A 26,659-nucleotide genomic window follows, 5' to 3' on the forward strand; every position below is an offset into this window, starting at 1 on the left:
GTATTTGCTGATACAAAACAGAACAATACAGAGACATGCTTTTCTCAGCATTTTAGAATGCTTGATTGCAGTTTAATGTCAACATATTTATGATCTGTATTTATTACTGTTCCTGCAGTGTCCTCATCTGCTGTACTGGGTTCACTAAAATGCAGTGATTTTAGTAACCAATTTATACTTCCTAACAACATGCCACTTACAGAGCAAAATACATTACTTTTTATACACCCATCTGCCACACATAACATACACATTACGCCTGCAGATTCTATACGCACAGAAAATCTTTCTCCAAATAATTGTTTAAGTCACATATACTGTCAACACACAACTTTATCACACACTTACAGGGTTGGAACACAACTAATACAGACTTTTCAGCTTTATAACTGTTCAGGTGTCTTCAGGTATTATATATATATATATATATATATATATAGTGCTTGACATAAAAATAAATGATGATGATGATGATGATATATATATATATATATATATATATATATATATAAATATATATAAATATATATATAGTATATTTAGTAATCATTGTAAGAGATACACAGTTAAAGGAGATCTAAACCCTAAAAATTGATATGTATAAAAATGCCATATTTTATATACTCAATGTATTGCACCAGCCTAAAGTTTCATCTTCTTAAAAGCAACAATGATCAAGAACTTGTCATAAACTTGTCACAGGGGGTCACCATCTTGGAAAATGTCTGCAACACTCACATGCTCAGTGGAGCTTAGGGGTCATCACAAATTATCAAGCAGAAAATGAGGTTGGTCTGTAAGATAAGCTGATGCCACAGGGCTGATTATTAAATTCTAGTTGTACTGGTTTCTGTGCTGCCATGTAGTAATTATCTGCATTAATTACTAATCTGCCTTGTGTGGCATTTATATTCTATGTGTACTGTATATTGTGAGTGGGTCCCTAAGCTCAGTAAGTGACAGCAACATAGAGCATGTACAATGAATCAGCAGAAAAGATGATGAGGAGCTACTGGGGCATCTTTGGAGAAACAGATCTTCCCTGCTAAAGGTTGTGGTTGCTTTGGGTTGGTACAGAATACAAAACATAATGTATAACATTTCTAGCCTACTTCTTTAGTTAGGCTTTTGTTCTCCTTTAAGCACCCCTTATAATATTTGTGCTACTGCAGAGTGAATCAATGTGCACAGCTGAGGTAGGAAGTTTTACCTGATGCACCAGTTCCCATGTGCAGGATTAAGTGAATGTTGTCTTTCATGTAGTAATCCTTAGCCTAATGTTTTATAAACGTATTAATAACTGTTTATATGCCACTGCAAACCAGTTCTATACTGTTTCATACAGCCTGCAGTGAGCTAAAGCAGACAAACAGTTACATCTGCAGACTAGTTCACATGTTGCACAGATCCTTTATGCAGAAACATATGTGTACAATTTCATAATAGCCAAACTGTATTATACTCACATAATTACTGTTTTATAAGATATATTGTCAGAACAGTATTATGAGTGTGTTGTGTTATGTTACCTGTATACTGAATTACTCTTACTATTTTTAGTCTGATGCACCAGTTCCCATGCGCAGGATTAAGAGAATGTTCCTGTTGTATTTCAGCTCTCTGCAATAAATGGAATTACTTCTCACTTATCCTTCACTTGTACTCTGAATTAATGTTCATGTATGAAACAATCATACATAAACAAATATATTGTGGTGAGGTCACTACTAGGATACCTGGGAAAAAAGTCCAGGACGGAGCTTATTTATGCCCCAGGTTCCTAACAGAGTGGTTCCGGGACTGCTAGTCCAGCCCGGGTGTTTGAGTTGTCCTGAGGCATCTCAGGTGGTCAATTAAAAAGGCAGCTCAAGCCAGAGTGTAAAAATCCAGTCTGGGGGGAAAAAGACACAGGGAAGCTGCCTGTATGAGCAGAGAGAGATTTTTGAATCACTACAAGGTTGGAGCTTTTATTGTACTTTCTTTTCATATGTTTGGGGAGACAGGCAGTAGGCCTACTCCTGGTAAGTTAGGAGAACTGACCTGTATTAGTTAGAAGCCCATTAAGTGGCAAGGAGTTTATTTTGAACTGTTTCTGTTGTTTTGCTGCAAGTGAAAATAAACTGCCAGAAATAGACTACGCTCATGAGTTATGCCTGTGCCATGGACTGTGATCCCAGCTACCTAAACCCTTACAATATATAGAGTCTCATTCACTATTGTGGGCTAAATGGAAAAAGAATGGAGCAAACCACGAATTTTTGCTCCATCCCAGACTAGTATTTTTTCACAGAATCTCAACCTAATTGTGCTTGTAGAAAAGCCCTGCAAAATCTTACCCAATGGTTACTGCTGTACTATAATTAGTATTCTGCACAATTTCTTGGGCACAGGAATTCAGCAAAGGTGGGTGCACTGTGTAAAGAAATTCCTGTATATATGGCCACTCAATGACCGGTATAAATACTGCACTGCACATTAATAGGTGCAACTGGTCATAGCAATTTTCAATAAGGCCCACAGACTTTAAACTCATAAATTAAAAAATAAATTGAATTAGATATAAAGATGACAGATCCTTTAATATATGTATATATTAATTTGGCTCAGAAACTGACAACTACTACACAAAAGAACTACATAAATTAAAAGAAGTAAAAGCTATGAAAAATAACATTTCCGCTATTCATTATCAGACAATGATAAACAATATATCTTCTCAGCATAGGACTTAGACAGTTTCTTATTAATTTGGTGATACAGCTTTAGTGCCAATGATGCTCATTTTGTGCTAACTTAGCTTCTTACATATTGAGGTTAAAACTATAAAAGCAGTGATAATAAATAAAACTCCAGTCTCTTCTATCTAAGGTGAAAAAGCAACAAAGACACCCTAATGCCTTTTGAAATGGTAAAATGTATCTCATGTAAAGAATAGATAAGACTGACACAAACAAGTCTATAATTTCTTATTTACACAATACTTGCAAAACAATTAATGTCTTTCTAAAGTAATGTTTGTTCATCAAGGCTCCCTCTGAGCTCTAAGACTGATCCCCTATTAAACAGACAACTTGAAAGATACAGAGGTATAGTCTGTTGTTTACTCAGTGTGAATAATTAATTGGTTCTCAGTAGATACATTTGTATATGAAGCAAAAAGTTGCATTTCTATTCAATTCATTTTATTTTCTAATATTGTTTTTGGGAAGTTGCAAGAAACATGCAAGAAACATGGAAATTCTGTGTACATATATATAATATATAATCTTATCAATATATATATATATATATATGTATATATATATATATATATATATATATAATATATATATGTATATATATATATGTATATATATATGTATATATATATATATATATATATATATATATATATATATATATATATATATATATACATATACATACACTGGATATACTGTATCATTTGTTTTTCAATAAATACATGACCAAATATAATAATTTTTGCAGAGGAAGTTACAAATCTGTGGGGATTTTACTTCTACCTTAGGAATGTGTTAAAAAATTCAAGTTTTTAAGTGACTGAACTAAGACAAAATTAAGAGAAATAAGAAATGGACTGGGTCATGAAAAATCTTTCTAGTGCCCCAAATTCAGGTGGGATTATTCAGTTTAAATAGATGCCATTGCATGTAAACCAAAAGCGCAACTACATTTTACTGAGGTCGATTAATTCTGCTTATACTGAATTGCAAATAGTTCCATGCTGTAACTACATAAATACCTCACTGCTTTCTTTTTACACCAGACTCCTCGGATGCTGAGTCTGCTGTGTCTTGTGCCTTGGTTAGAATGTTATGAGATACTAAAATATAAGAGGACTGAGACTTCTAACCCCTTAGGAAACAAAATATTTAGGGATTCTCTTCTGCTTTGGTATCTGAGAGAGACAGTGACCTAATATTGTGTTTACCTCTAAAATCAGTCTTAACTACTGCAGCATTTTATCCAAAAGGTGCATGATAACACTGGTAGTATTCTTACCAGTGTTTCCTTAAGAAATGTGAACTGTTTCCCCAATGAACTTTGTGTTTGTGCGTTTGCAAGAAGTTATAGCGGCATATATACTCATTATTTAAATAAGTGGTTCTGCAAAGCAATCACCTAAAACTAATCAAGCCAGGTTTCTATGGATTTGCATCTCATGGTTAATCGACTTGCTAAATTGAATTCAGAATGTTTTTGTCCCTGTGACTTTATTGACAACTAATAGCATTGAAGACGCAGGCATGTTTGCAGTGGTAGCTGTACCTCAACCAACAAGACCTTTACTGAGCTGAAGGTTCTTTAAATTAAAAACAGAACCTCCGCTCACAATTTCCCTTTATATGGTTATAATATTTTTAAGTACATATTACATTTTTTTTACCACTGATATTTGTCTTGGTCTGTATAATGTCTCATTCTAAAATAGATAAAGTATATATATAATTTGTAAGTTCAAAGGCCAAACAAGAAACAGAGGTGTCATAGGGAATGTGCATTGCTTGAAAGAGTGGCATCCTTATAAATACCTAGCTCAAGTGTATGCCTGCAATATTGGCTGCCAGCTACATTTGGTGAAAAAATACAATTTACAGAAACCCTGATGTACTGATCTTTTCAGATAAACGATAACTTAAGTCAATAGGTTTACATTGTTTGCTATGGGGGTATGCATACTAATTGTAACAAAGCATACAAAACTATGTGAGAGAGATTGATTTAATTTATGAAAATATGTTGAATATTAGTCTAATCCACCATCATTGCATCCACAGCCTAACAACAGAAGCAACAACAGTGTGGCTGAAGTAGGTGATAATGGTTGATATATTTCTAATTTGGCCATTCAGTTGCCATACAGGGGACCTGTGCAGACTGACCAATAAAAGAGCTGCCGTTGTGGTCTTTCTCTGCAAGATATTCCACTATGAGATAAATGTGCTATATTTGTAAATATAGAAGGTTCTTCGGATTCAGGATAGGACTACACTGGCTATTTCCGCGCGTTCTGATGCGCAAAAACGCAGGCATCATGTCGGATGCGACAGAAATAAATCATGATGTGGCATGATATAGCTAAAATCACAATAGAAAGGATCATGTCTTTGGTGATAGGGATGTGCACAGAAAAAGTAAGAAACATGTATTTTTCCTGAACAGTAGAGGAAAGTGAACATTCTTTTAGGACAAATGTTTGTTTAGAAGTCAGAAGCTTTTAAGCATCAAGGTCTGGTTTTAATAAATATGGCTGAAGAAGCTTTGGCAGGACTCTGCTACATTTTCAATCAGTGATAATCAGATTAGGGAAACAAAGTCAGCCAAAGACACCTTCCTATTGTTTGACTGCTAAGCATTCCTCTGGATGATGGCCACGTTGAGTTAATCTATTTCAAAATACTTATTGTTATTGAGAGAAGCAGTAAGAAGATGTGTCGACTGACCCACAGACCAGTAAAGTATCATACGATATGACAATATCTCTATTATATGTCATTGCATTTGTACTGCTCGTATTTGCAGGTGCTAATCCTTATGCTTTGGGGTCCAAAAAATAAAGTCAAAACTTGTTGGTGCACATAAATACAGTTGTACAACTTTCTACTTTCTGTTATTTTAGGTGAGTCTTAAAATACAAATACACAATTACTGTAAATACAAAATTATTCACAATACAAAATGATTGTGAATACATGTCCAGAGATCATTAAGTGCACCACTGACTCTCACATTTAACGAACACCATGATGACTGATTTCACCTATTTTTTATTTTCTTTTTATTTTCTTTACTACTTTTACATTCACTGTTCCTATTATGACTATGCATTGATTGTTTTTTGCTGGAAACTATTTTCCTCTTGTTTAGGTGGTTCTTGCATGATCTCCCATGCATGTTGCTATTTGCAATCTGTATTCATCCCAGAATACTGTAAAAACCCCTATGATGTTTGCTTTCTTAGAAATCCTATTTAACTAGACTTCCAATTACACTGACCAGACCTACGTGTGCAGTACAGTTAAAATTCTGCACTTATACCTATCTCTCAAGCCCACAGCAAGAAAACATCTCAGTTTGCTGTAAGGCACTATTCAGAGATTTATACCACTTGCCTGTCACTGACAGAAAACATCACTAGAATACAATTTAAATCTAAGCAGACTTTAATTCATTCATCTCCTTTAACTAATGCAAATCCCACATGTCTGATCTTTTTCCTTATAAAATAATTTCTACTCCAGCTCTTGATAAAATCTGCTGTACGACATATATTGAGAGGGTTTTGTAGAAATGATTTAGTGTTTTGGAGGATGAAACTATTTTTGGCACAAAATAACAGAAACCTATCATCAACAAATACATTTATAAGAAATGTTGTCTTTTTACAGACAAATAAAACTGAAGGCAATACAGTGGGTGCCATTGCTGTCTTGCGGCACTGGATTCCTAGGTTCAATTCTCGACAGGGTGCTATTTGCAAGGAGCTTGTATTTTTGCATACAGTTCTCCCACACTCCAAAGACTTACTGGAAGGTTAATAATCTCCTAGAATTGATCATTATGTGTGATAGAAATCAAAGACTGTAAGCTCACATGGGCCAGGAATGCATGCATATGATGTCTAACTTCTGCATAGCACTTTGAAATGCTGTTAAGGCCCCATTGTGCACTCAGTATCAGTGGTTTAGTTTAGTCTATCGGGTGGCAAGTGCAAACCCCTTCTTATTGCCTCTGACTGAGGTAGATAACCATTTTCAACCCAATATTTTTTGTAACACTTTTAATGACTGCTTTGGAGAAAATGGCAATCATTACCAAATTACTTCCTCTCAGCTCTTTCACTACGTAATATATGCTAATTTACATATGGATATTCTTATTGAAGGACCACAGTCAAAAATGGATGTATTTCTTTCAGCTGTAAATGGCTACCGAAGACATGTCATGTGAATTATACATTTATACTGTTCTACACAGAAAACAGCTGACTACACAGTGTAACTGGAGTTAACATAAAAGGAAAGATTCTATCATAACATTTCAACAACTTCTATCGGTAATTCTAATTGAAGAGCACTGACTTTTTTCTCAGAGATTAACTAAATCTCTTGCACAATAAATACCAAGCCATGAAATACTTATAATTGGTTCTTTCTGAATAATAAAAGTTATTTATATGTGTAGATAAGTAAAGCTGTAGAGTGTGTGTTTGTTTGCATGTCTGTGTGTGGGTTAAAGTTTAAGGAACTGCAATCTAAAAAAAAGAAAGGTGCAACAGAAAAATATTTAAATATCCAGCAAATGTCAACACGACTGTCAAAAGGGTCATACATTAGGTTACTATTGAATACTGTGACAATGCAACAGTTATTTTTCTTAGCTCTAACTCTCATCCTATTAATTTTGCAAAGAACTGGAATTTTGGATATTGGCCTTGAAATATTTATATGTATTGTGTGAAGCTCTTGATAATCATAATAATTTTTAATAATACAGTGCTTTGGGCATATTTTACATTGCCAATCTCAAACAAGATAGCACGGCAGCACAGATTTTGTTTTAGTGCATGTGTCAGTATTCATTTAAAAAATTGAATCTCCAGAGATTTATTTAAAGGGGCAGAAAAAATATAATGAAAATAGTCTTGTGAGAGAGAGAGAGAGAGAGAGAGAGAGAGAGAGGCAGCCACATACTGTATGTACACTCTGTAAAATACTATTTCTTACATGCATAAGTTAGTATTACATAGTTACTTCTTGTAGCTTTAGAATATATTTTCTTTTTATCAAGTTACAGATATTTGTAAGACATTCAAAGATGTACTGGATTTTTACAGGTACTGTATAACTTCTACTACAGCAATTTAAACAAGTGGGTGGGGTATCATAAATCCAGTGTGTAGCAGGGCCGGGCAAAGCCGACCGGGCGCCCTAGGCTACCTGGTCAGCTAATCCCCCTCCCCAAGTGTATGAGTAAGTGCTCTCACATACTATAACATGGGGGCGGGCAACTAAGGTGAATCACAAGGGCAAGGGGAGGAAGGGAAGGGAGGAACGGAGGAGTGGGAGAGACAGAGAGAGGGACAGAGGGGAGGGAAAGGGTAGGTTAGAGGGGATCTAATCTGGACTAAGGGTAGGCAGAATAATCTTGAACAGGCACCTGCCCAGTGCCCCCACAGTGTTTCACCTTAGGCAGGTGCCTACCTCTAGTTCTGGCAGAACACAAAGGAAGAGTGTGGTACGCCCAGGGAGCATAGAACAAGCAGAGTGTGGTACACCCAGGGAGTATAGGACAGGCAGAGTATGGCACACACAGGGAGCATAGGGAAGGTAGAATACAGCAGGAGGAAACCTATCAAGTCCACTCTAAGATAAATAGTTCATATTGTGCTACATACAGTGATATAATGCTGGTTCCCCTTCAGCAGTTTGTATGAGGTGTGACCAGGTGAACAATGTGTGCACTTTCAATCTGGGTCTGAGATGTGAACAGTACAGGGCTTTTTTACAGGTGTTAACAATGCAGGAGTTTACAGTGTGAATTTGGGTAGTAAGAAATGCAGGGGCCAGTTAATCTTAGTTCTGACACCTTTTGAATCTTACACAAGGTAAGCAGTCACAGCAGGCAGACTTTCATGCGGGGCTATTCAATGGGGGGCAAAATAAATACAACCAGTTGGACAGCACTGATCTAGAATGATTTCTTCATTTGTAATCATACCATACAGAAAGATGTGTATTCATCTAGGATGTGTTTTTTTTAAAGTTGAGAGTTGAAAAGCAGATGCTTTGAAATCAATATGGTGATGCCAGAGAAGTGGCATGTATAGGTGAAGGGTGAACACTACAAAGACATGGGCACACTGGTTTAAAAAGCTGGAAAATCATCTTTTGGATTGAAATAAAAATCTGCCTACCAGAACCTGAAGTGTTTTATTTTGTATTTATTTTGCTCAAGACACAGGACATGTTTCAGTTGTTTTAAAATATGCAGATAAAAGGTACCAATCAATAGCTAGGATATTGTAAATAATAGAACAAGCATTACGAAGTGTAAATTAAGGCTTACTCTGTTTTCTCGACATTTACAGAGTAGCAATTACTTCAGCCTGCTTTATTTTCAACCCTTATTTTACAGAATCAATGACTGTTTTCCATAAAATAGCTCTATTTGTTGTAAACACTGGAACTGAAGATTAGTTTTAGCTTTCAATATTGCTCCTTCACGTATTACAATTTATGAAGTACAGTTCCCTCTTTACTTCCATTTGAATACATTTAAGAGCATATAAGATAAAATACTCACCTTTGTATTGGGAAATGGTTGAAAGAGGTATTTTTTAACTTATTACACATCAACAACTTTTATCAAAGTAGGACAAGTACAACATACAAACACGTCAGTCAACGAGAAGCTGAAAATGAAACTATTACTATTACATAACCCTTTATCTTACATTATATCCATATTCTTTACAGAACAATACAATGAAATCAGCACTAATACTTTTCTATATTCAGTGTTTCAAAATATTATTAAACATTATTTTTGTTAATGGGAACTTTCATAGCCTTAACTGTGCACCAAAACTGTAGTGGATGTTTCATAAATATGCTTTCCATTTGTTTCCAATGGTTTTTTAATTATAAATGGTATTAGCATGTGTTTGCTAGATTTTTGCATTTTGTTCTGATGCAAACCACTCAGCCGTGTTGTTTGTCAGTTGGGCATTCCAAATCCCTGAAATTGTCAAATCATCTTGACAGGGGAACAGTGTGAATTATTTGCACCAGGAAATAAACGTTAACAAACTCACAAAGCATGAAATCTCCAAACTGTAACCAACAAATAAAAAAGACTAGGTGGGTTATATAATTAAAGGCTCTAAGTTTGCAGTAACCCATAGTAACCAATCAGTAGGTAGAATTTACTGGTCACCTTTTTAAAAGCAAACATCTTATTGGTTGCTATGGGTTACTGCTCCTGAGCAAACTTATGGGGTTGGATATTTATTAAATATCTAAAACAGGTTAGTGACTTTTTTTGAAATTACATTTCATTTGAAGCTGCCTCTTCACATTAAAATAGTAGTATGGTTTATGTAAAATAATTTTTAATTTAAAACTTAGATTATTAATGCAAGTCTAATTTTCTAATTTTAGAGTGGCTGAATTCTAATGTTAATTAGTAACCTCTCTAGGCAAAAATTCAAAATTATTACAACTTGATATTTCTGATGGATTGTTTCATTGGCCCTGAGCTTTGCCCCACCCACTCATCATTCCACCCCAATTCCACCCATACTCCACCCTTGTTCTGCTCCAGCCCACTTCCACTCCAATGTGCTGTACTCCCTGAGAACTATGGGCCTGGGTAGCTATCATGGTAATCCACTATTGTATATGGCTACCCACAAATACAATGATCATGGGATTTCATTCATTTGAGATTTCGCTCTATCACTTTAAGTCAGTATATAAGAACATTTAAAAAAATGTTTATCAATCCATTGGATTATGACCATGTGTACATGCACTGGCTAAATTCAAATGAAATATACAATAGATACAAGTGAGGCTAAATCATTAGGAAGTGCAAGACTATTCATCAGACAGTATTCTTTCTCTGCATATTTGCATTTATTATTATAATTTGTAAGTGTAAGTTTGCATGTTATTTTCTTTGACTAAGGAATCTTTTGAGTATTTAATGCTCATACATAGATAATTAATATGCTACAGCTGCCTGTGGAGAATGCATTATGTAAGACAAAAATGACAGTTCCAAATTTACAAATAAAAACACAAATATGCAAAGATGTATGCATACAATAAGCTATACCCTCACATATTTTCCATTTAAAAGTTAACTGGGATTTGTATAATGCTCAGTTCCTTTTCACTTTTTCCAGTTCTCATCTTTGCTGCTCTGCTTCATTATTTGTAAAATTATTTTAAATTGCAGATCTGCAATGAAGTATCTTTAAAAGCAGGATAAACAGAAGAGAGCTTGGGAAATGGAAATATTATTTTCTGGATGGCACAACCTGTGCAAACATTTCTGGTACAAATGAATCTTAACAAGATGAATAAAAATTGTTTACTGTCGGCCTTGCTCTTTGCTGATGGATTAGTTTAATTAGAAAGCTACATATTGACCATAAGGATGCAACATACTAATTTAAAAAGCGTCCCAGTATGCTGAAATTGTTTAAGAAAACTTTAGACTGGTTTCCTCATCCACTTAGTTTTTCAAAATATCTCTATGTATAATTCAGTGTTAATCAAGGAGCAATAAAAGAAAATAATCTGGATAATAGAATTACTATAACAGTTTTGAGTACATCTTAAGCATTTATCAATCCATTAGCTTTGCTAAAGCCTAGTGCACAATTATGTGCTTTAATAGGGGTAGTTTTGTAAACATTAGCACAGAATGCAAAAAGCCTGGGTCAGGCACAATCTTTTAAGTATACTGCTGTTAAAAAATTGGATTGTATTGCTATATTTAACAATACTGAAGAAGAAAACTGGGCTGTTTCGATTTGCAAAAAAATTCATGAAGCTGCCAAAAATTAGCAATATGGCAAAATGTTGCCAAATGAATTGGGCAATGGGCGTTGTTTCTGTATTTTTTTCCCAGTGCAAAATGAAACACTTTTTTGGTGCAAAACAAAACACACAGCGAAATTCTAGCACTGATTCACAAAAATATTTGCTGCTGACTAAAATGCAAATTTCATCACAAAACTGTACCAGACAAGTTCGGTTATTCCTATTCAACAGTCCAATGGATCAAAGATCATGATCGTTGTCTTAAAATAACATCGACTAATTCTTAATGATGTAGATGGGTCAGTAGCTAGTTTGATCAGACAACAGATCCTGGGGGACAAAAATAAATTGGGGTAATTTATTATTTATTTAATCCATACTTTAAATTGTTTAATTGGACTTCTGATAGAGAGCATATTGTTTGTGATTTCAATTTAGAAGCTATGACAATTCAGGCTGCTGAGAGCAACTGGTTTGCAAGGTTCTGGGTTTGTTTGAAGCCCCTAGGAAGGCTTTTTATGCTCCTGCTCTGGCTGCAAGAAAACCCTGAGAGAAGAAGATAGAACTGCATTTTTAAGTAAGCAATTATCACTAGGGGGCACATTTGCTACGGGTCGAATATGGAGGGTTAATTAACCCTCCATATAATCGACCATCGAAGTAAAATCCTTCGAATCGAAGATTAAATCCTTTCCTTCAATCAAAAAAAGCATAGAAAGCTTATGGGGAAGGTCCCCATAGGCTAACATTGATGCTCGGTAGGTTTAAAGTGCCGAAGTAGGTAGTCAAAGTTTTTTTTAAAGAGACAGTACTTCAACTACTAAGTTGATGGTTGAAGTACCCAAAAAAAACCTTTGAAATTCGAAGTTTTTTAACTTCAAATCCTTCATTCGAGCTTAGTAAATATGCCCCAAGGTGTTGCCTTACAAATATATCACCCTCAATGATTATACCTTTCTCCTTTAATAGAGCTAAGATCTCTTTACACAACAAATGTACAGTATGTCAGGGAAAAGTGAAAATAGATTACAAAGGTCTCCGGGGCTCCACAACCTCTGTGAAGTATTTCAGGAAACAGTGTATGGAACTTGTCTGTGTTCTATTATTTTCTATTTTTCTAAACAAATAACTCCTCATTTGGTGTTGCTATAACAAACAGATGGCATTCCATCCCCCTCTGTGTCTTAAATGTTAGCTTTCACCCTATCACATGCAGGCTGGCTTTTAACTAACAATATGCATGTAAGTTTCCCATTTAGGGAATGAGGACACATTCTTTATAACTGCCTAGCAAGATAGACCATAGATGTAATATCCCCCACAAGCTCCTTGGCTTGTCCTTGAGAAAGTCGCTAAGAACAGATAAACTATGTCAGACTGGGGTATAGAGGCACCAATGCATAGGGAACTATGACAGTTGTGAGTGATACTATTATATGGTATATATTAAAATAGCAAATATTCAACTGGACAGTATCCTATATCAGGGAAGAGGGGAGAGGGAAACCTGACCTGTAGAAAATGTTGCATATGAGACATCTATCCAATATGTAATACATACAAAGCTTCAATGGTTAGAAATTATTTCAGGTAAAGATGTTGTTTAGTGTTAGCCAGTCATGCTTTTGACATGTCCACTTTTGATATTGTCCTGAGGAAGATGTCCCTCTGTGATGTTGAGACCATTAAACATATATGTTTTTTATATTGAACCCAGAGTGTGTCAAATTTTTTAATTGGAATATTATGGGAAATGCTGTGGATATTACCTACCTGACATACATCTGGTGAGTGAAGCCTAAGAAGTGCAGGACAATTTGGTTATTTTTTTTTTAAAGGAAATATCTTTATAAACTAACTAAGATGATAATCATAGCAAACATTCAGAATATTTCAGATCCTTTTTTAAGCAGAATCAGTATCTGTAAATATTTTGGCTATTAAAAGTAGTTTATATCTGTTTATATACTCAGTAGTGATGAATGAATCTGTCCTGTTTCACCGTAAAATTTGCGAAACTTCGAAAAAACTGTTTTTACGTGTTACAATTTTTTTACCCACACAAAATTTTTCTAACTCCAAATGCATTTAAGTCAATTTTAAGGTGTTTTTTCGAAACGTTTTTGTCCAAATGCATTAAAGTCACTGGAAGTGTTTTTTCCACTGAAAACTTTTGCCACAATTGTACAAAAAATTTTTCAGATGGTGAAATGAACTTTGGTGCAAATCCATGGCAAGGATGCTTGCATCAGTTGTGTGTGCTTTTGGATATTTTGTTTCTAGTGAGTGGATTTGGGGTTGCTGGACCGCTACCATTGTGCACCAGACAACTCTATATTAATCATCATTAAGGATGTGCAAGAGCCAGATTTCTATTGTATACCAAATCAATAGCCAGTCAAGTCAATGTAGAATTTCAACACTGTTTTGTTTTGACAGTAGTTGAAATCTGTGAAACCATTGATTAACCAAGTTAGAGATAACCAATCTATCTGTCATAATGGTAGTTCCATCTACTACAATGGATGAAGCTCCAACCTCAAAGGCATTTGTATGACCCCAGTGTACCCATAAACCTCTATTTATGGCAAGAACATTTCAGAATAATACAGCCAACATAAAATACATCAGGTTTGTCATAATATTGTGCACTATTGACATACATTAAACAGGAGCATAATATTGTGTTTTTTGGCCTCTGGCTGCAGCAAGCAAGAACATCTCTATAGAAATAATAATCCTACTATCCCATAACTAGCCCTCAAATCTTTTTGGATATTAATATCTAAATAATAATATAATACACTTGGCCATCGTGCAAATAACTGTAGCTATCACTGGCCTGATATAAAAAAAAAATTGCATTTAATCAACACTGCAACAAGCATATTGCGTTGTATTTGAAAATAAGACCCCACTTTCTGAAATAACTCTGGAAATAATTGTGTGCTCTTTACAATTTACTAATGGATTTACTAATTTGTAAATGTATAGTCATTTTCTTATTTTATTTCTTTTTAAAACATTGTGTAAAGATTTTAATACAGCATAATACCAGATTTCAAATGAGGTTCAATGTTGATAAATGCAAGGTTATGCACTTCGGCAAGAATAATATAAATGCAAGTTATATACATAAATAGCAGTGTGATGGGAGTTTCCTTAAACGAGAAGGATCTATGGGCTTTTGTAGATAACAAGTTGTGTAATTCTGGGCAGTGTCACTCTGTGGCCACTAAAGCAAAGAAAGTTCTGTCTTGCATAAAAAAGGGCATTAACTCAAGGGATGAAAACATAATTATGCCTCTTTATAGGTCCCTGGTAAGGCCTCATCTGGAGTATGCAGTGCAGTTTTGGACTCCGGTCCTTAAGAGGGATATAAATGAGCTGGAGAGAGTGCAGAGACATGCAACTAAACCAGTTAGAGGGATGAAAGACTTAAATTATGAGGGTAGACTGTCAAGGTTGGGGTTGTTTTCTCTGAGAAAAAAGGCGCTTGCGAGGGGATGATTACACTTTACAAGTACATTAGAGGACATTATAGACAAATAGCAGGGGACCTTTTTACCAATAAAAAGTATTTGTACTAAAAATACCTGGTGGTCCAGTGGTGCGGCGGCGTGGACGGCCACCACGCCGCCGCGCTCCTTCTCTTGCCTCCAGCGCCGGCGCCATCTTTGTTTCTTAGGGCGTGTGGCTCGCCTGTGCGCCTCTTAAAGGTACAGGCGCGCTGGCGTGATTACGCCAGCGCACATTGGCACACGTTTTGGCGCGAAATTTGAAAGTATTTAAGGCCCATTCATACTCCCAGCCAGTGCCCGTGATAGAACTTTGTTTCTAAGTGGTTTCTGAGCCTAGTGCATCTTTTCCTGTTATTCTGTATCCTGTTTATCCGTGTTTGACCCTGCCTGTATCCTGACTATTCTGAACTCTGTATCCTGACATTTGCCTGCCTACGACAACTCTTCCTGCTTAACCCCTTGATTGACAACCCGGTTTGACCCTTGCCTGCCTGACGATTCTGATATCCGCCTGCCTCGACTTTGCCTGTCTGATGATTCTCTTGCCTGCTCCATTTGTACCGTGACCTTCGGCCCAAAAGACTCTGCTAACAGCCGTGCCCCTTTGCCAGCCAGAACACCTCGCCTTGCACCCCTCGTTAAGTCCAGGTGGCACCCAAGTAAGCTGAGGGCTCCTCCCGAAGCCCAACGGTGGTCACACTACTGGTGAAGCCGAGCCGAGACCAGGGTGCTTGGCATTTGTTCTGGTATCGGTAGTTAATATAGATATGGGTATATAGAATTTATGTGAAAGTATGGAGGGGTGTGTGTGTATGGATGCTGGGTTTTCATTTGGAGGGGTTGAACTTGATGGACTTTTCTTTTTTCAACCCAACTATGTAACTATGTTACCTTCTTTATCCCCTATTTATAACCTCATTACCCCCATATAGTTTCTGTACCTGAAACTAGATGGGGGAAGCTGACAAGGATAGGGCAACTCACAATATTTTCTCACAGTCTTTACATATTGATAATAAAACTTTGCAAGTATGGCTATGCCCCTGAACTAAGCACAATTTGAAAGTTGGTTTAGAGATGCTAAGCATTTCACACATACAGAATAAGTAAATATAGTAAATTCCCCAGTAATAGATTTTGCATACTGTGGCTGCTTTAGAGATGAAGAAAATTGCAGTTAAAGAGCTAAAATTAGATTTGGCTGTCTCTAAATAGTTTCATTATATCTAAACAGTTTATTATTTACAGAACCAGAGATTTTAACCATTTTAGGTGACAATTGCAGCTCTTGGCTTTAGTAGAATCTTTTAAAATGCAATCCCAGGTCCTTGTAACATTGACATTCTTTCACTTGTTAGATCCTAATGAAAACAGCACACGATGTGTATTATTCTGCGATAGGTGCCGTTTTGCAATTTAAAGCTAGGCTCTCAAGTCTACATTTGCAAAGCTATTAAACTTATCTTAAATTACAAAACACCTCTTAATAATGGTAGAGAAGTTGGGTATTACATGGTCGAATGCTTTCAATTTATTGCAACGTCAATATAGGTTTTACGTGGGAGTGCACATTTAAACCACTTCAAAGAAAAATTGCTAGAAGATTATCCTGTCTTCTATCAGGGAAATGTTAAAATTCAGGAGCAAATAAAGGACTTCCCTTATTTTAAAGCAAAGTAAAACCTGTCTTTAGTATGCTTTTGAATTTCTTCCTGTTATTTCTAAACATCCATCTCAGCATGGGACCGGGTACTATTTGCTATACTAAAAATAGAAGTAGAATGCACAATTTCAAAGATGGCTTGACTTCACTTTATTGCATGGAAAATACAACAATAACTCACACCGCAGAGATAATGATGTACAATAGCCAAGAAATTGCAAATGCAACTTAAAGTGAATAGCAGGGACAGCCCCATATATATATTCTGTAACTGAACAAAACCCTCAACTTTACATAACCTCAGCTCATTTTTGGCAGTATACACAGAGTTTATATGTATATTGACAATGGGATGCCATAGTTATAGCTACCTCAGATAGGGGTTAATAACACAAAGGCAGACCTCCCCTTAGTGGCTGCATTTTTACTCAGTATGTGGATGTAGCAAATTGCAACAATAAGAAAGGGCTGATAGTAAGTGATGGCACAAGCAAATAGTCTTAGATTTCTTTCTGTGTCTACCAGAACAGTTTGCTACTCAAAATGATTTTTGCTAAGTCCAATCCACTTTCCATTACCCATATATACTCGAGTATAAGCCGGCCCTGAGTATAAGCCGAGGTACCTAATTTTACCTACAAAAACTGGGAGTATAAGCCTATGAGAAATGCAGCAGCTACTGGTAAGTTTTAATGATCAAAAATTGAAGCATGAGTGGGTTAAATATTTTTGAACATTTATTTGGGGACTCTCGGTGGGTGAAGGGGTTGGATGTTTTGGTGGATTCATTACCGTAACAATCCGCTACCGATCGCTGCCTAAGGCACAATTGTGATCGGCAGAGTTAGCCTCCAGTAAATCCGGTAAATCTACTGCCAGTCGTGCCTCTTATCAGTGCGTCCCCCTGCCTTCTATGGTACCTTTATTTTAATAACAATAATGCCAGTTGGACATGGTGTTTTAATATACCAGTATGGTAATACAATAACAGTTACCGTATGTTTTATTAAACAATCTCATGGGTGGTGGAGGTGATTGATGGACCGGTGCAACTATACTTACAATCAAAGGGAGGTGCACTGATATAGTAATTAGGTTCCCTGTGCGTTAAAGAGAAAGCAATCCTGATAGTGTATTAACCTCACAACACAAATGGTATTTAGAACGTCAGAACCACTCAAATCTCGTAGTGTATGAAGTTGTACCTAATCGGAAAAAACTGAAATAGTGCAGGATTGTAGGTGCGTTCACAGTGAGCAGCTAGTGACTGCACTTACCCCGCAGTTGGATTAGAAGCGCTTAGAACAGGTATCCTGGCGGTTCAATATAGGGATCTGTTCTTAAGATGTAGTATTCGGACAGATACGCCGACCTGAAGAGATGTGAAATGATCATCATTTGGGAGTGGGGCGCAGGGCTTACCTGGGAGTGCGTGCGGTCAATTTGAAACAAGAGTGCGCTGGCCGGTGACGTCACATGATGCACAGCCGGTAAAATCACTCGCAACGCACCATGGAGAACCTGTGGTCTCTTTTAATTATCAGCTGGGTTGCGGGCCCCATCAGGGTTGAGGTAGCCTTTTTCAGCACATTTTGGGTGCTGAAAAACTCGACTTATACTCGAGTATATAAGGTATATCCTAGACGTTAGGCTTGGGATCTTAGTTGCTCAATCATCATTAAGAAAAACATTGCAGGTCTCTATAAAAATATATTACTGCACATTAAACAGCCCATATGTGAAACACTGCTTCACCTAAATAAACCCTTTTCCTACAAATATACTTTTCTAGTAGAATGTACCACTAGATAATCCTAAATTGAAGGACCGCCCCCAGCTTGTAAGACTTATGTGCTCACACACATACCAAGGGGAAATGTAATACAAGTCGCAAAGAGAAAAACAATTTACACCAATAAGAATAAAAATTCACATCTCCCAATGTAATATTCTTCCTTAAACTATTATTACATTGCACATTTTAATTGTGCACTTTTAAGAAGTGCTTGAAGATGTCATAATCTTTTGGAGCAGACATAACAACTTTTTCAGTAAGACGTTTTATTATATTCACTGCGCATTGGTGCAAACTAAAAACTAAAATATGCAAACTTTCTTCCACTGTCAGAAGTGGTCGGTAAACAGTTTCCGGGTTCGCAAAAGCTACATTAAATTAGTGCAAAGGAAAATTTGTTTGCAGTTATGTCCCATGTTTTGCATTACAAATAGTTTTTCCGTTACCGACTTTTATCACATTCCTCCATTTGTCTTTCTCAGAAACCCACCCTTCAGTTGATATGGTACAGACCTATTTGTTGAAATTGGCTTCTCTCCGTCTAAGCTTCAGGAGAATGCTTGCCCACTAGAGAAGATTTGTCAGAGTGTACATTTTTATTTTCAAAGCAACATTTATGCTCAACATTCATTCACTCTGGGGGATTTCTTGTCATTTAAAGGAACTGTTCAATATAAAAATAAAAACTGGGTAAATAGGCTGTGCAAAATACAAAATGTTTTCAATATAGTTAGTTAGTCAAAAATGTAATATATAAAGACTGGAGTGGCTGGGTGTCTAACATAATAGCCAGAATATGTCCTGCTTTTCAGCTTTCTTGGTTTCCACTGATTGGTTACCAGGCAGTGACCAATCAGTTTCTTGAGGGGGGGGGCACATGAGTCATAACTGTTTGCTTTTGAATCTGACCTGCATGCTAAGTATCAATTGCAAACTCACTGAACAGTTATGTCCCATGTGGGCCATAACAGTTCTTTTCTGTAATGTTAGACATCCGCTCACTCCAGCCTTTATTGTTTACATTTTTGGCTAACTGACTATATTAGAAATATTTTTTATTTTGCACAGCCAATCTATTTACCTAATTTTTAGTTTTACACTGAACTGTTCCTTTTAAATTTCTTGAATTACATATATCCTATTCACCCCGTGTATTTGGCACAAAGTGCAAAAGGCAGCCTGGCTCTCCTGTATCTTGCACCCACTGAATGACACACAAGGTAGGGTGGATTCAATGGTTTTATATGTACCTCCCCAAATGTTGGCAGTGCTCTATTTATGGCAAAGGCGCAGATCTGGGAATAATCTCATGTTATATTACAATACATGTTATTAAACCTTTGAAAATGTGTATTCAGTAAGGCCCCTTTTGGTCTATGGCACATTGGTTGAGTCCTTTCTCAGCATATTTAATAAATGGTCTGTGCCACCTCCCATTGGAAATTGGCACATACAAATCTGATTCTTTTTCCAAGCATTTTCTACACAATCTTCTATGTCTGTGAGAAAAACAAGTAGATTAAATTATGTTTAAGCAATTTCCCTCCACCTAAATCAAGTCAGATTTGTGAATGCCCATGGACTCCTAAAAACAGCAAATGCTGGTATTATAGTAGATAGACTTTGCAGGGTGTAAGAATAGCAAAAGGGGCATTTCAACCATTATGCATTAGATCTGCCCACTTTTGACCCTGAAGCAAGCTATCAATAAAACAGGCTGCACTGAATATTAAAAGAATCAGATCTATACTTTTATGGCTAGATTTAGAGGCTGAAGTATAAGAAAAGATTAAGAAAAGCTATAACATGCACTTATTTAAAAGTCAGGGCACCATTTCTTTTACTGAAGCCAATTTCTCTGAAGAGATTTTGAGATATTACCCATAAGTTATGATGGATCAAAAAGTACAGTAATCATCTATAGATGAAATGAGAAATACTCATAAAGGGTCCCTATCATCTCATAACTAAACTTGGTTGACAGTTCTATGTATTTTTTCACTGGAGTGAAATAATACCGAGTACACATAAATGTCAATCACAAGGTTAACTGAGGAAGGGGTATTCATTTTAATTAATTTCTAAAGTGATTGTGTCCCTTTAACCCACCAGCAAATAGCTTGTTATCTTTCATTGTCTTATCTGTTATCAATAAATTGTCATTGAAAGGTTTTGTTCCTTAGCTTGCACTGAAGTTATCAAGCTCTTCCCAGTGAATGTGCTACCAAACATGCATACATCATAAGTAAATTTCCAATAAAAGTAATATAAACATTCCCTAGAAAATACAAAACTAATATTACTAAAATATTATTGAAAAATTTTTTTTTGCACAAATGTTATATTTAATAATGGGCTGATGGAATGTAACAGATGTGCAGACATTTAGGGCTCAAGATTCTCAGTCTCCAAAACTGTGTTGCGACCTCTTTTACAGCAAGATTACAGGTACCTACTGTAGAGGTTACTGGTGTAACTGTAACTCAGGTATAGTTTTACAGTTTACAGTATTATGCAGGGCAGCAAATTAGTATTCATCCTGTATCTCACATGCACTGTGATCAAAGCTGGGCAGGCCCAGCTCAGTGCTTGTGTTCCCAAAAGGGAGCCTGTGTTCTGTCAACTCTTCTGCATTTTGAATAGACAAACATGGCAGACTGTTACAGTTGTAAGAACAAATAAATATGGCACACAAACATTTATATGTCTATATGTATGTATATATTCATCTTATGTGCCTGTGTCTCCAATGTCATACTTATTTTCCATGAGCTTACTCTTCGCTTGAGAATCTTAAGTAACAAAGTTACAACACATTATTGAGACTGATATTGATCTGTTTAAATCGAGTGACTGCAGGCTGCAGAGGAAACCATCTTTAAGGACAAGTTACAGAAAAAAAATGACATTTGGGTCTATTTACTAACAATATAATTTCTATTTTTTCTAGAATCTCTAAAAAAATGTGGTTCTATATATCTGTAAAACTCAAAAAAATTCTAGATTTATTAAGTGTAAAAACCACAAAAACTCGAATACAAAAATTTGCCAGGTAAAAGTTGTTGAGGTCCTATACAAGTCAATGGGAGCTGTGCTGATCCAATTGGACCTTTATTAAGCAATTTGGGCTTTTAGAGGTTTTCTAATTTTTCCCCCTAGTAACTGTCAGAAAAACTCAAATTAGAATATGAAAAACATGCTACACTCCAAGGAATAGGACCATGAATGGCAACTGACCTCTATATTCCTGTGTAAGAACTAAAACCATTGTATTCTGTACAGTTTCGGTCATCTGCTGTGTAAATATGTGCCTCCCCCCCCCTATTTAGTTTGAATGGCTGCCTCCATGACTATACCTCAGCCTATTTATATAAACTGTGTTTCTGAAGCAAATCCGTTATTTACCAGTGCATTATATTTAAAGGAGATTTACACCCAAAAATAAAATTTTGTATGGAAGAAAATGTGATGCAAGGAAATTCCACTCTGGATTCTGATTTTGGATTTGGATTCTGCATTTGCTAAGCAAAGATGTTTGTGAATAACCCTTTCATGTATATTGTGTAACTACAATGGTATTCTCAACTAATTTAATAGCAACCAGAAAATAAATCATACCATTGCAAATAAACTGCCTTAATTTATTTCTATTACTACAAACACTGAGGCAGATGTAAGTTTCATATTCTGTCCATTTATAAGTAGAACAGGTGTAACAGATGCGGTTCTGATAACATTTCATTAAAGCATCTAAATCCTTTGTCGTTGTGGAATCTGTGCACAGCATCTGTTTTTTTTATCAATAAAAAAACATGTTTAACACTGTGCTTCCTCTGATCTTTCTGTGCAGGTATCCCTGTCCCACGCTGCTGTGATCGCATAGCAAAGATTACCCCTTAGTTTTGTAAAAGCAAATTTTCATTTGTTAGATCATAAAGCTTAAAGCTCCTATATTTGATGAGCTGTTGGTATGTAGTCATTAGTGCAAATTTCATATATGGAACTGTATCTAATTCTCTGTCCACGACCATGCGTCTATTAGAAGATGGTGACTTGACTCATCCATAGAAATAATCCACTCAAGCATTTTTCTTTTGGTATATTGTATCTACAAATTATTTTCATGCTTTCATTGATTGATCTTTCAGCAGGCATTTTCTCTACATGCAGCAATGTTATGCACATAGTTAACATGCATGTGGATTGAAGTCTGCACTTGTAAGCCTTTGACATTTTTTTCTTTACAAGGAATATTTAAGACTGCTGTGCTGGCATCTTCATTACATGGGAATTAATGTTGGTTATATTGTATCAAAAGTCAATTCTTCAGCCCTATACATAGGAGCATGCTACAGAAAATGAATTTGCCATAAAGCCACTCCATTAAAAAGGATTGCTGTCTTTGATAGAATAGAAAATTACTTTAACAGCGAAGGTGAACTCGGATAAACAAATATTTTGATCAATACATTTCATATATTCATAACTAAATATCATTAATAACTTCTTTGAAGGAGTAGAAATCTTTCTGGCAATGGCACACAGGGTTGTTGGATTTCACTTACACTATTATGAAAGAATACAGAATTTAGAAATGTGGTGACAATATTGAGAAAATTCAGACATCCTTGTGTTAAGCTGCCAACACAACACAATAGTTTCCCACTAACAACAATGGAAAGCAATCAGCAGCAGTTTACAAAAGAAAATTTGGGCTTATGCAATAGCAACTTGGGTCCCTTTAAAGCATCAATATATTTCCTACATTTTGAGAAACAATTTACATCCCCTGAGATGCAAATGCCAGGGATGAGGCTTTACTTTCACCTCTTGGGAAAAACACATGGTTCTGTTATATACATTGTGTTTTTTTTTATTTTTATTATTATTATTATTATTATTAACATGCATGTGTTACTTTAGATGAGATCCCATGGTGTTAATAACTTAAACAGCAAACTAGATAAAAATACTTTGACTTATGTTAGTTATAGGGGACCCAAATACATTTGGGCCTAATAAAAGGAAACATCCAATAGGCCAGTTTCCAATATATTCATCAAACTTGTTCAATGGTCTTCAAAAGTTATTTGCAAATGAATGCACAATTTATTATTTATTTGTCTGTTTCTTTCTGCACTGCTGATTCTCAGTCAATATAGTAGCAGCCAGCGCTGAATGCAGAATATATAATGCAAAAGTATGGCACTCACAGGATTTGCTGAAGTCTTCCAAAGATTTTATTTTTGCAAAAACAAATTAAATTATTTGAGCAAAGTAAAACATTGGAAGACTAATTCATCAAATACTGTATATACTCACATATAACTTTTAAAACCATTGAACATTTGTATGTGCTTCTTAGAATTACATTTCGTTCATTAGACAACATTTTATAATTAGGTTGTCAACTGACAAATTCTCAGACTTTGCAGAAACCATACTTATAATAAAGTGTGCAGTATTTGATAACTTTTATCAGCCATTTAAAAGGTAGGAAAATGCTTACCGATACTGAGTGACTGCAGGATTTGCCTTAGCTGCACAATGAAACTTCACCACATTATCCTCCAGGACAGGTTGCGGCTCTACTGTAAGATTGACCAGAGGTGGATCTGGAAACACAAAACACACATAACAAAAGTTAAATTTTTCAGTACAAAAACTTGGATATTTCAGCTTTGTTTTAACATGAGTCCATAGGGATGGTCAGAGCAACAGTATTCTTAGGACAGTAGCAAATATATTGTCTACCAGGAATTAAATTTTTTTTATTGTTTTGAATCATGCAGTTTTTTTTTTACTAGAGGAATATTATTTCATAATTTATTTTCATATTCATAATTAAAATCAAAGTTTAGAATTTTGTACTACTGGTACTGGCAATTGAATCGGTATTACATCCTTGTTACAAGAACATTGGAGCTTGCCTAAATATGACTCTCAACATGTAATTTTAAAGGCAACCAGCCTACAGACAATATGGCACCTCTAACAGTTCTGGGGAGATGCCTCAGTGCGCCTTCCACAGCTGGGATATTCAGCAGCTCCTAATCCTTGTCACTCTTTATGTCTAATATTTTTCCCAGAGCAACATCTCTCGCTCATTCTGATGACTGTAAAACAAATAAAATAGTGCTACTACCTCATTGTATTAGCTGCCCTTGATGTTAAAATGTGAGGAGGAGCTAATTATCTCCCACTAAGGCAAAATAACTCCCAACAGTAGTGAAAATCAAAATAAAGTGATTAACAGCAACAAAACAACTCCATAAAATATATAGGGATTAACATGCAAGCAGGTAATAACATTTCATACAGTCTTTTCTAGGTTACATAATCCCTGTCCAAACTGTTGGCTATATGCAGTTTATATAACAGCCAGAAGGAGAAGGGTTACATATAATTATTTTCCAATGTGTGTGCTTCCGTTCCAGATGCAGTTCGTAGCTGTTAATAGCATTTTTAATTGCTTTTCCGCGTAAGCAATTCAGAGTGAGCAAAATCTTTATTCCAAATCTCATTTCAAAGTCTTCCGATAGCTGTTGTGTCTTTCATCCATCCAATTAGTATCTCCAGAAAAGAAGATGCTATTTAATGCAGACAATTCCTATGCCATCAGTTATTAGTGAAACATAGAGAGCTAAAAATACCATTGTTCCATATAGGGTTTGAGAAAGGGTGGGGAAATGAGAATTATTTTTCAGATACTACTTCACTGTGAAGAGGAATCTGTTAAATATTCAGACCAAGATATGAGCTTATGACTTGTCAATCTGTCTGCTAATACAGTAGGTCACTGGTCACCCTGTAGCGATAGTGACAGAGGTAATTGGATATAGGTCCATTCTGTTTGTGTCACCATGTGCTCCTGTGGTGAGAGGGACAATGTTAATGGTCCACTGATCCCATCAGGTCTGTACCCTGTGGTGAAAAGGACAGACTTAATGGGTCATGGGCTTATTCTTTCCCATTGCTGTTCTGTTGTTGTGATGAGATATAAAGGCAAACATTCCTGCACAGGTAGCAACCTTTGGTTGGTCAGGGATAAAATATCTTGAAAATCTGTAGTTTTTGGTTTAAGTAAGATTAACTATGGTGACTTGCAACCATTTTAATTAAAGTCTAGAATGTAAAATACACTTTCCATCTATTTTAATAGTACATCATATTATCCTTTCCATGGGTTCTAAAATGGGAAATAAACGAAATATCTAAGTATGTTTTTTTAAATGACTGTAATAAATGGTAAATAATATAATGAGAAAATGAGCATTCAGTAATCATAATGTTACCCACACACTTTCAATGCTTTTTCCCAGATGTCTACATAGAGCCAAAATTGTTGCTTGAAAGGGCTCTATCACCTTAAGAAATAGTTCTTTACTCATTTGCATAATATAAATATACAACAGACCCTGCTGTTGTGGGTGTCACGGACCATGGGGCCTGCTCTATCATTTTCCCGTCTCCTGCCTTAAACTTCAGCACGTGCCACAAGCAGCTAGCAATCGGGCCAAGGAGGGGCAGGGGAGGAGGGACTGTGTGTTGTGCCCTCCAAAGATTTTTTTGCAGGGGACCCAACGCTTTCAACCTTTTTCTAATTTTTTTTTAATTTGAATAAAAGTCTAGAATTTTTAACATTCGCTTTCAACTTGAAATCATATTATCCTTTCAATAGGTTGTAAAATCCCCAAAGTGAGGAGAAGCTCACTTTGGTGTCTTACTCCAGGAATCTATATGTTCCTAAGCCTGACTGCTAGACTCCCTATCCTGGCAGCATGGACACCCGCAAGGTACAACCCTTTCTTTTTGGAGCATCTACTAACTAACCCCTGATTCTACTAACTAACCCCTGATCCTACCTCACACTCCTAGAGTAAACTGTTTAAAAATGATCCTAGCGCTTACTTCACTTACCGGAACCTACCCTGGTCCCAGGCCCTGTGCAGCACAACACATCTCCTCCAGCAAGTGGGGACCTGCTCCCCCCTCCCAAATGTAATAAAGGACAAAACCTAGCCGGCCAAAACCTTTCTTAGAGAAATTAACCAATTTAAAGATTTTTACCATCCTACATATACAATTGCCATCAGAGGCTCCA

General features: G+C 36.0%; 1 protein-coding gene across 2 annotated transcripts in view; it reads right to left on the reverse strand.

The window, feature by feature from the left end:
* Nucleotides 1–26,659, reverse strand: part of LOC121395536 (kin of IRRE-like protein 3) — a 729,825-nt gene that overhangs the window by 86,254 nt on the left and 616,912 nt on the right. For both annotated transcript variants that reach the window (XM_041569178.1, XM_041569177.1), the window contains exon 7: nt 24,065–24,170. In XM_041569178.1, coding sequence (XP_041425112.1) covers nt 24,065–24,170 — 106 coding nt within the window. The remainder of the gene's footprint in view (nt 1–24,064; nt 24,171–26,659) is intronic.

This window comes from Xenopus laevis, chromosome 7L (genome assembly GCF_017654675.1).
Source record: "Xenopus laevis strain J_2021 chromosome 7L, Xenopus_laevis_v10.1, whole genome shotgun sequence".
NCBI lineage: Eukaryota > Metazoa > Chordata > Amphibia > Anura > Pipidae > Xenopus > Xenopus laevis.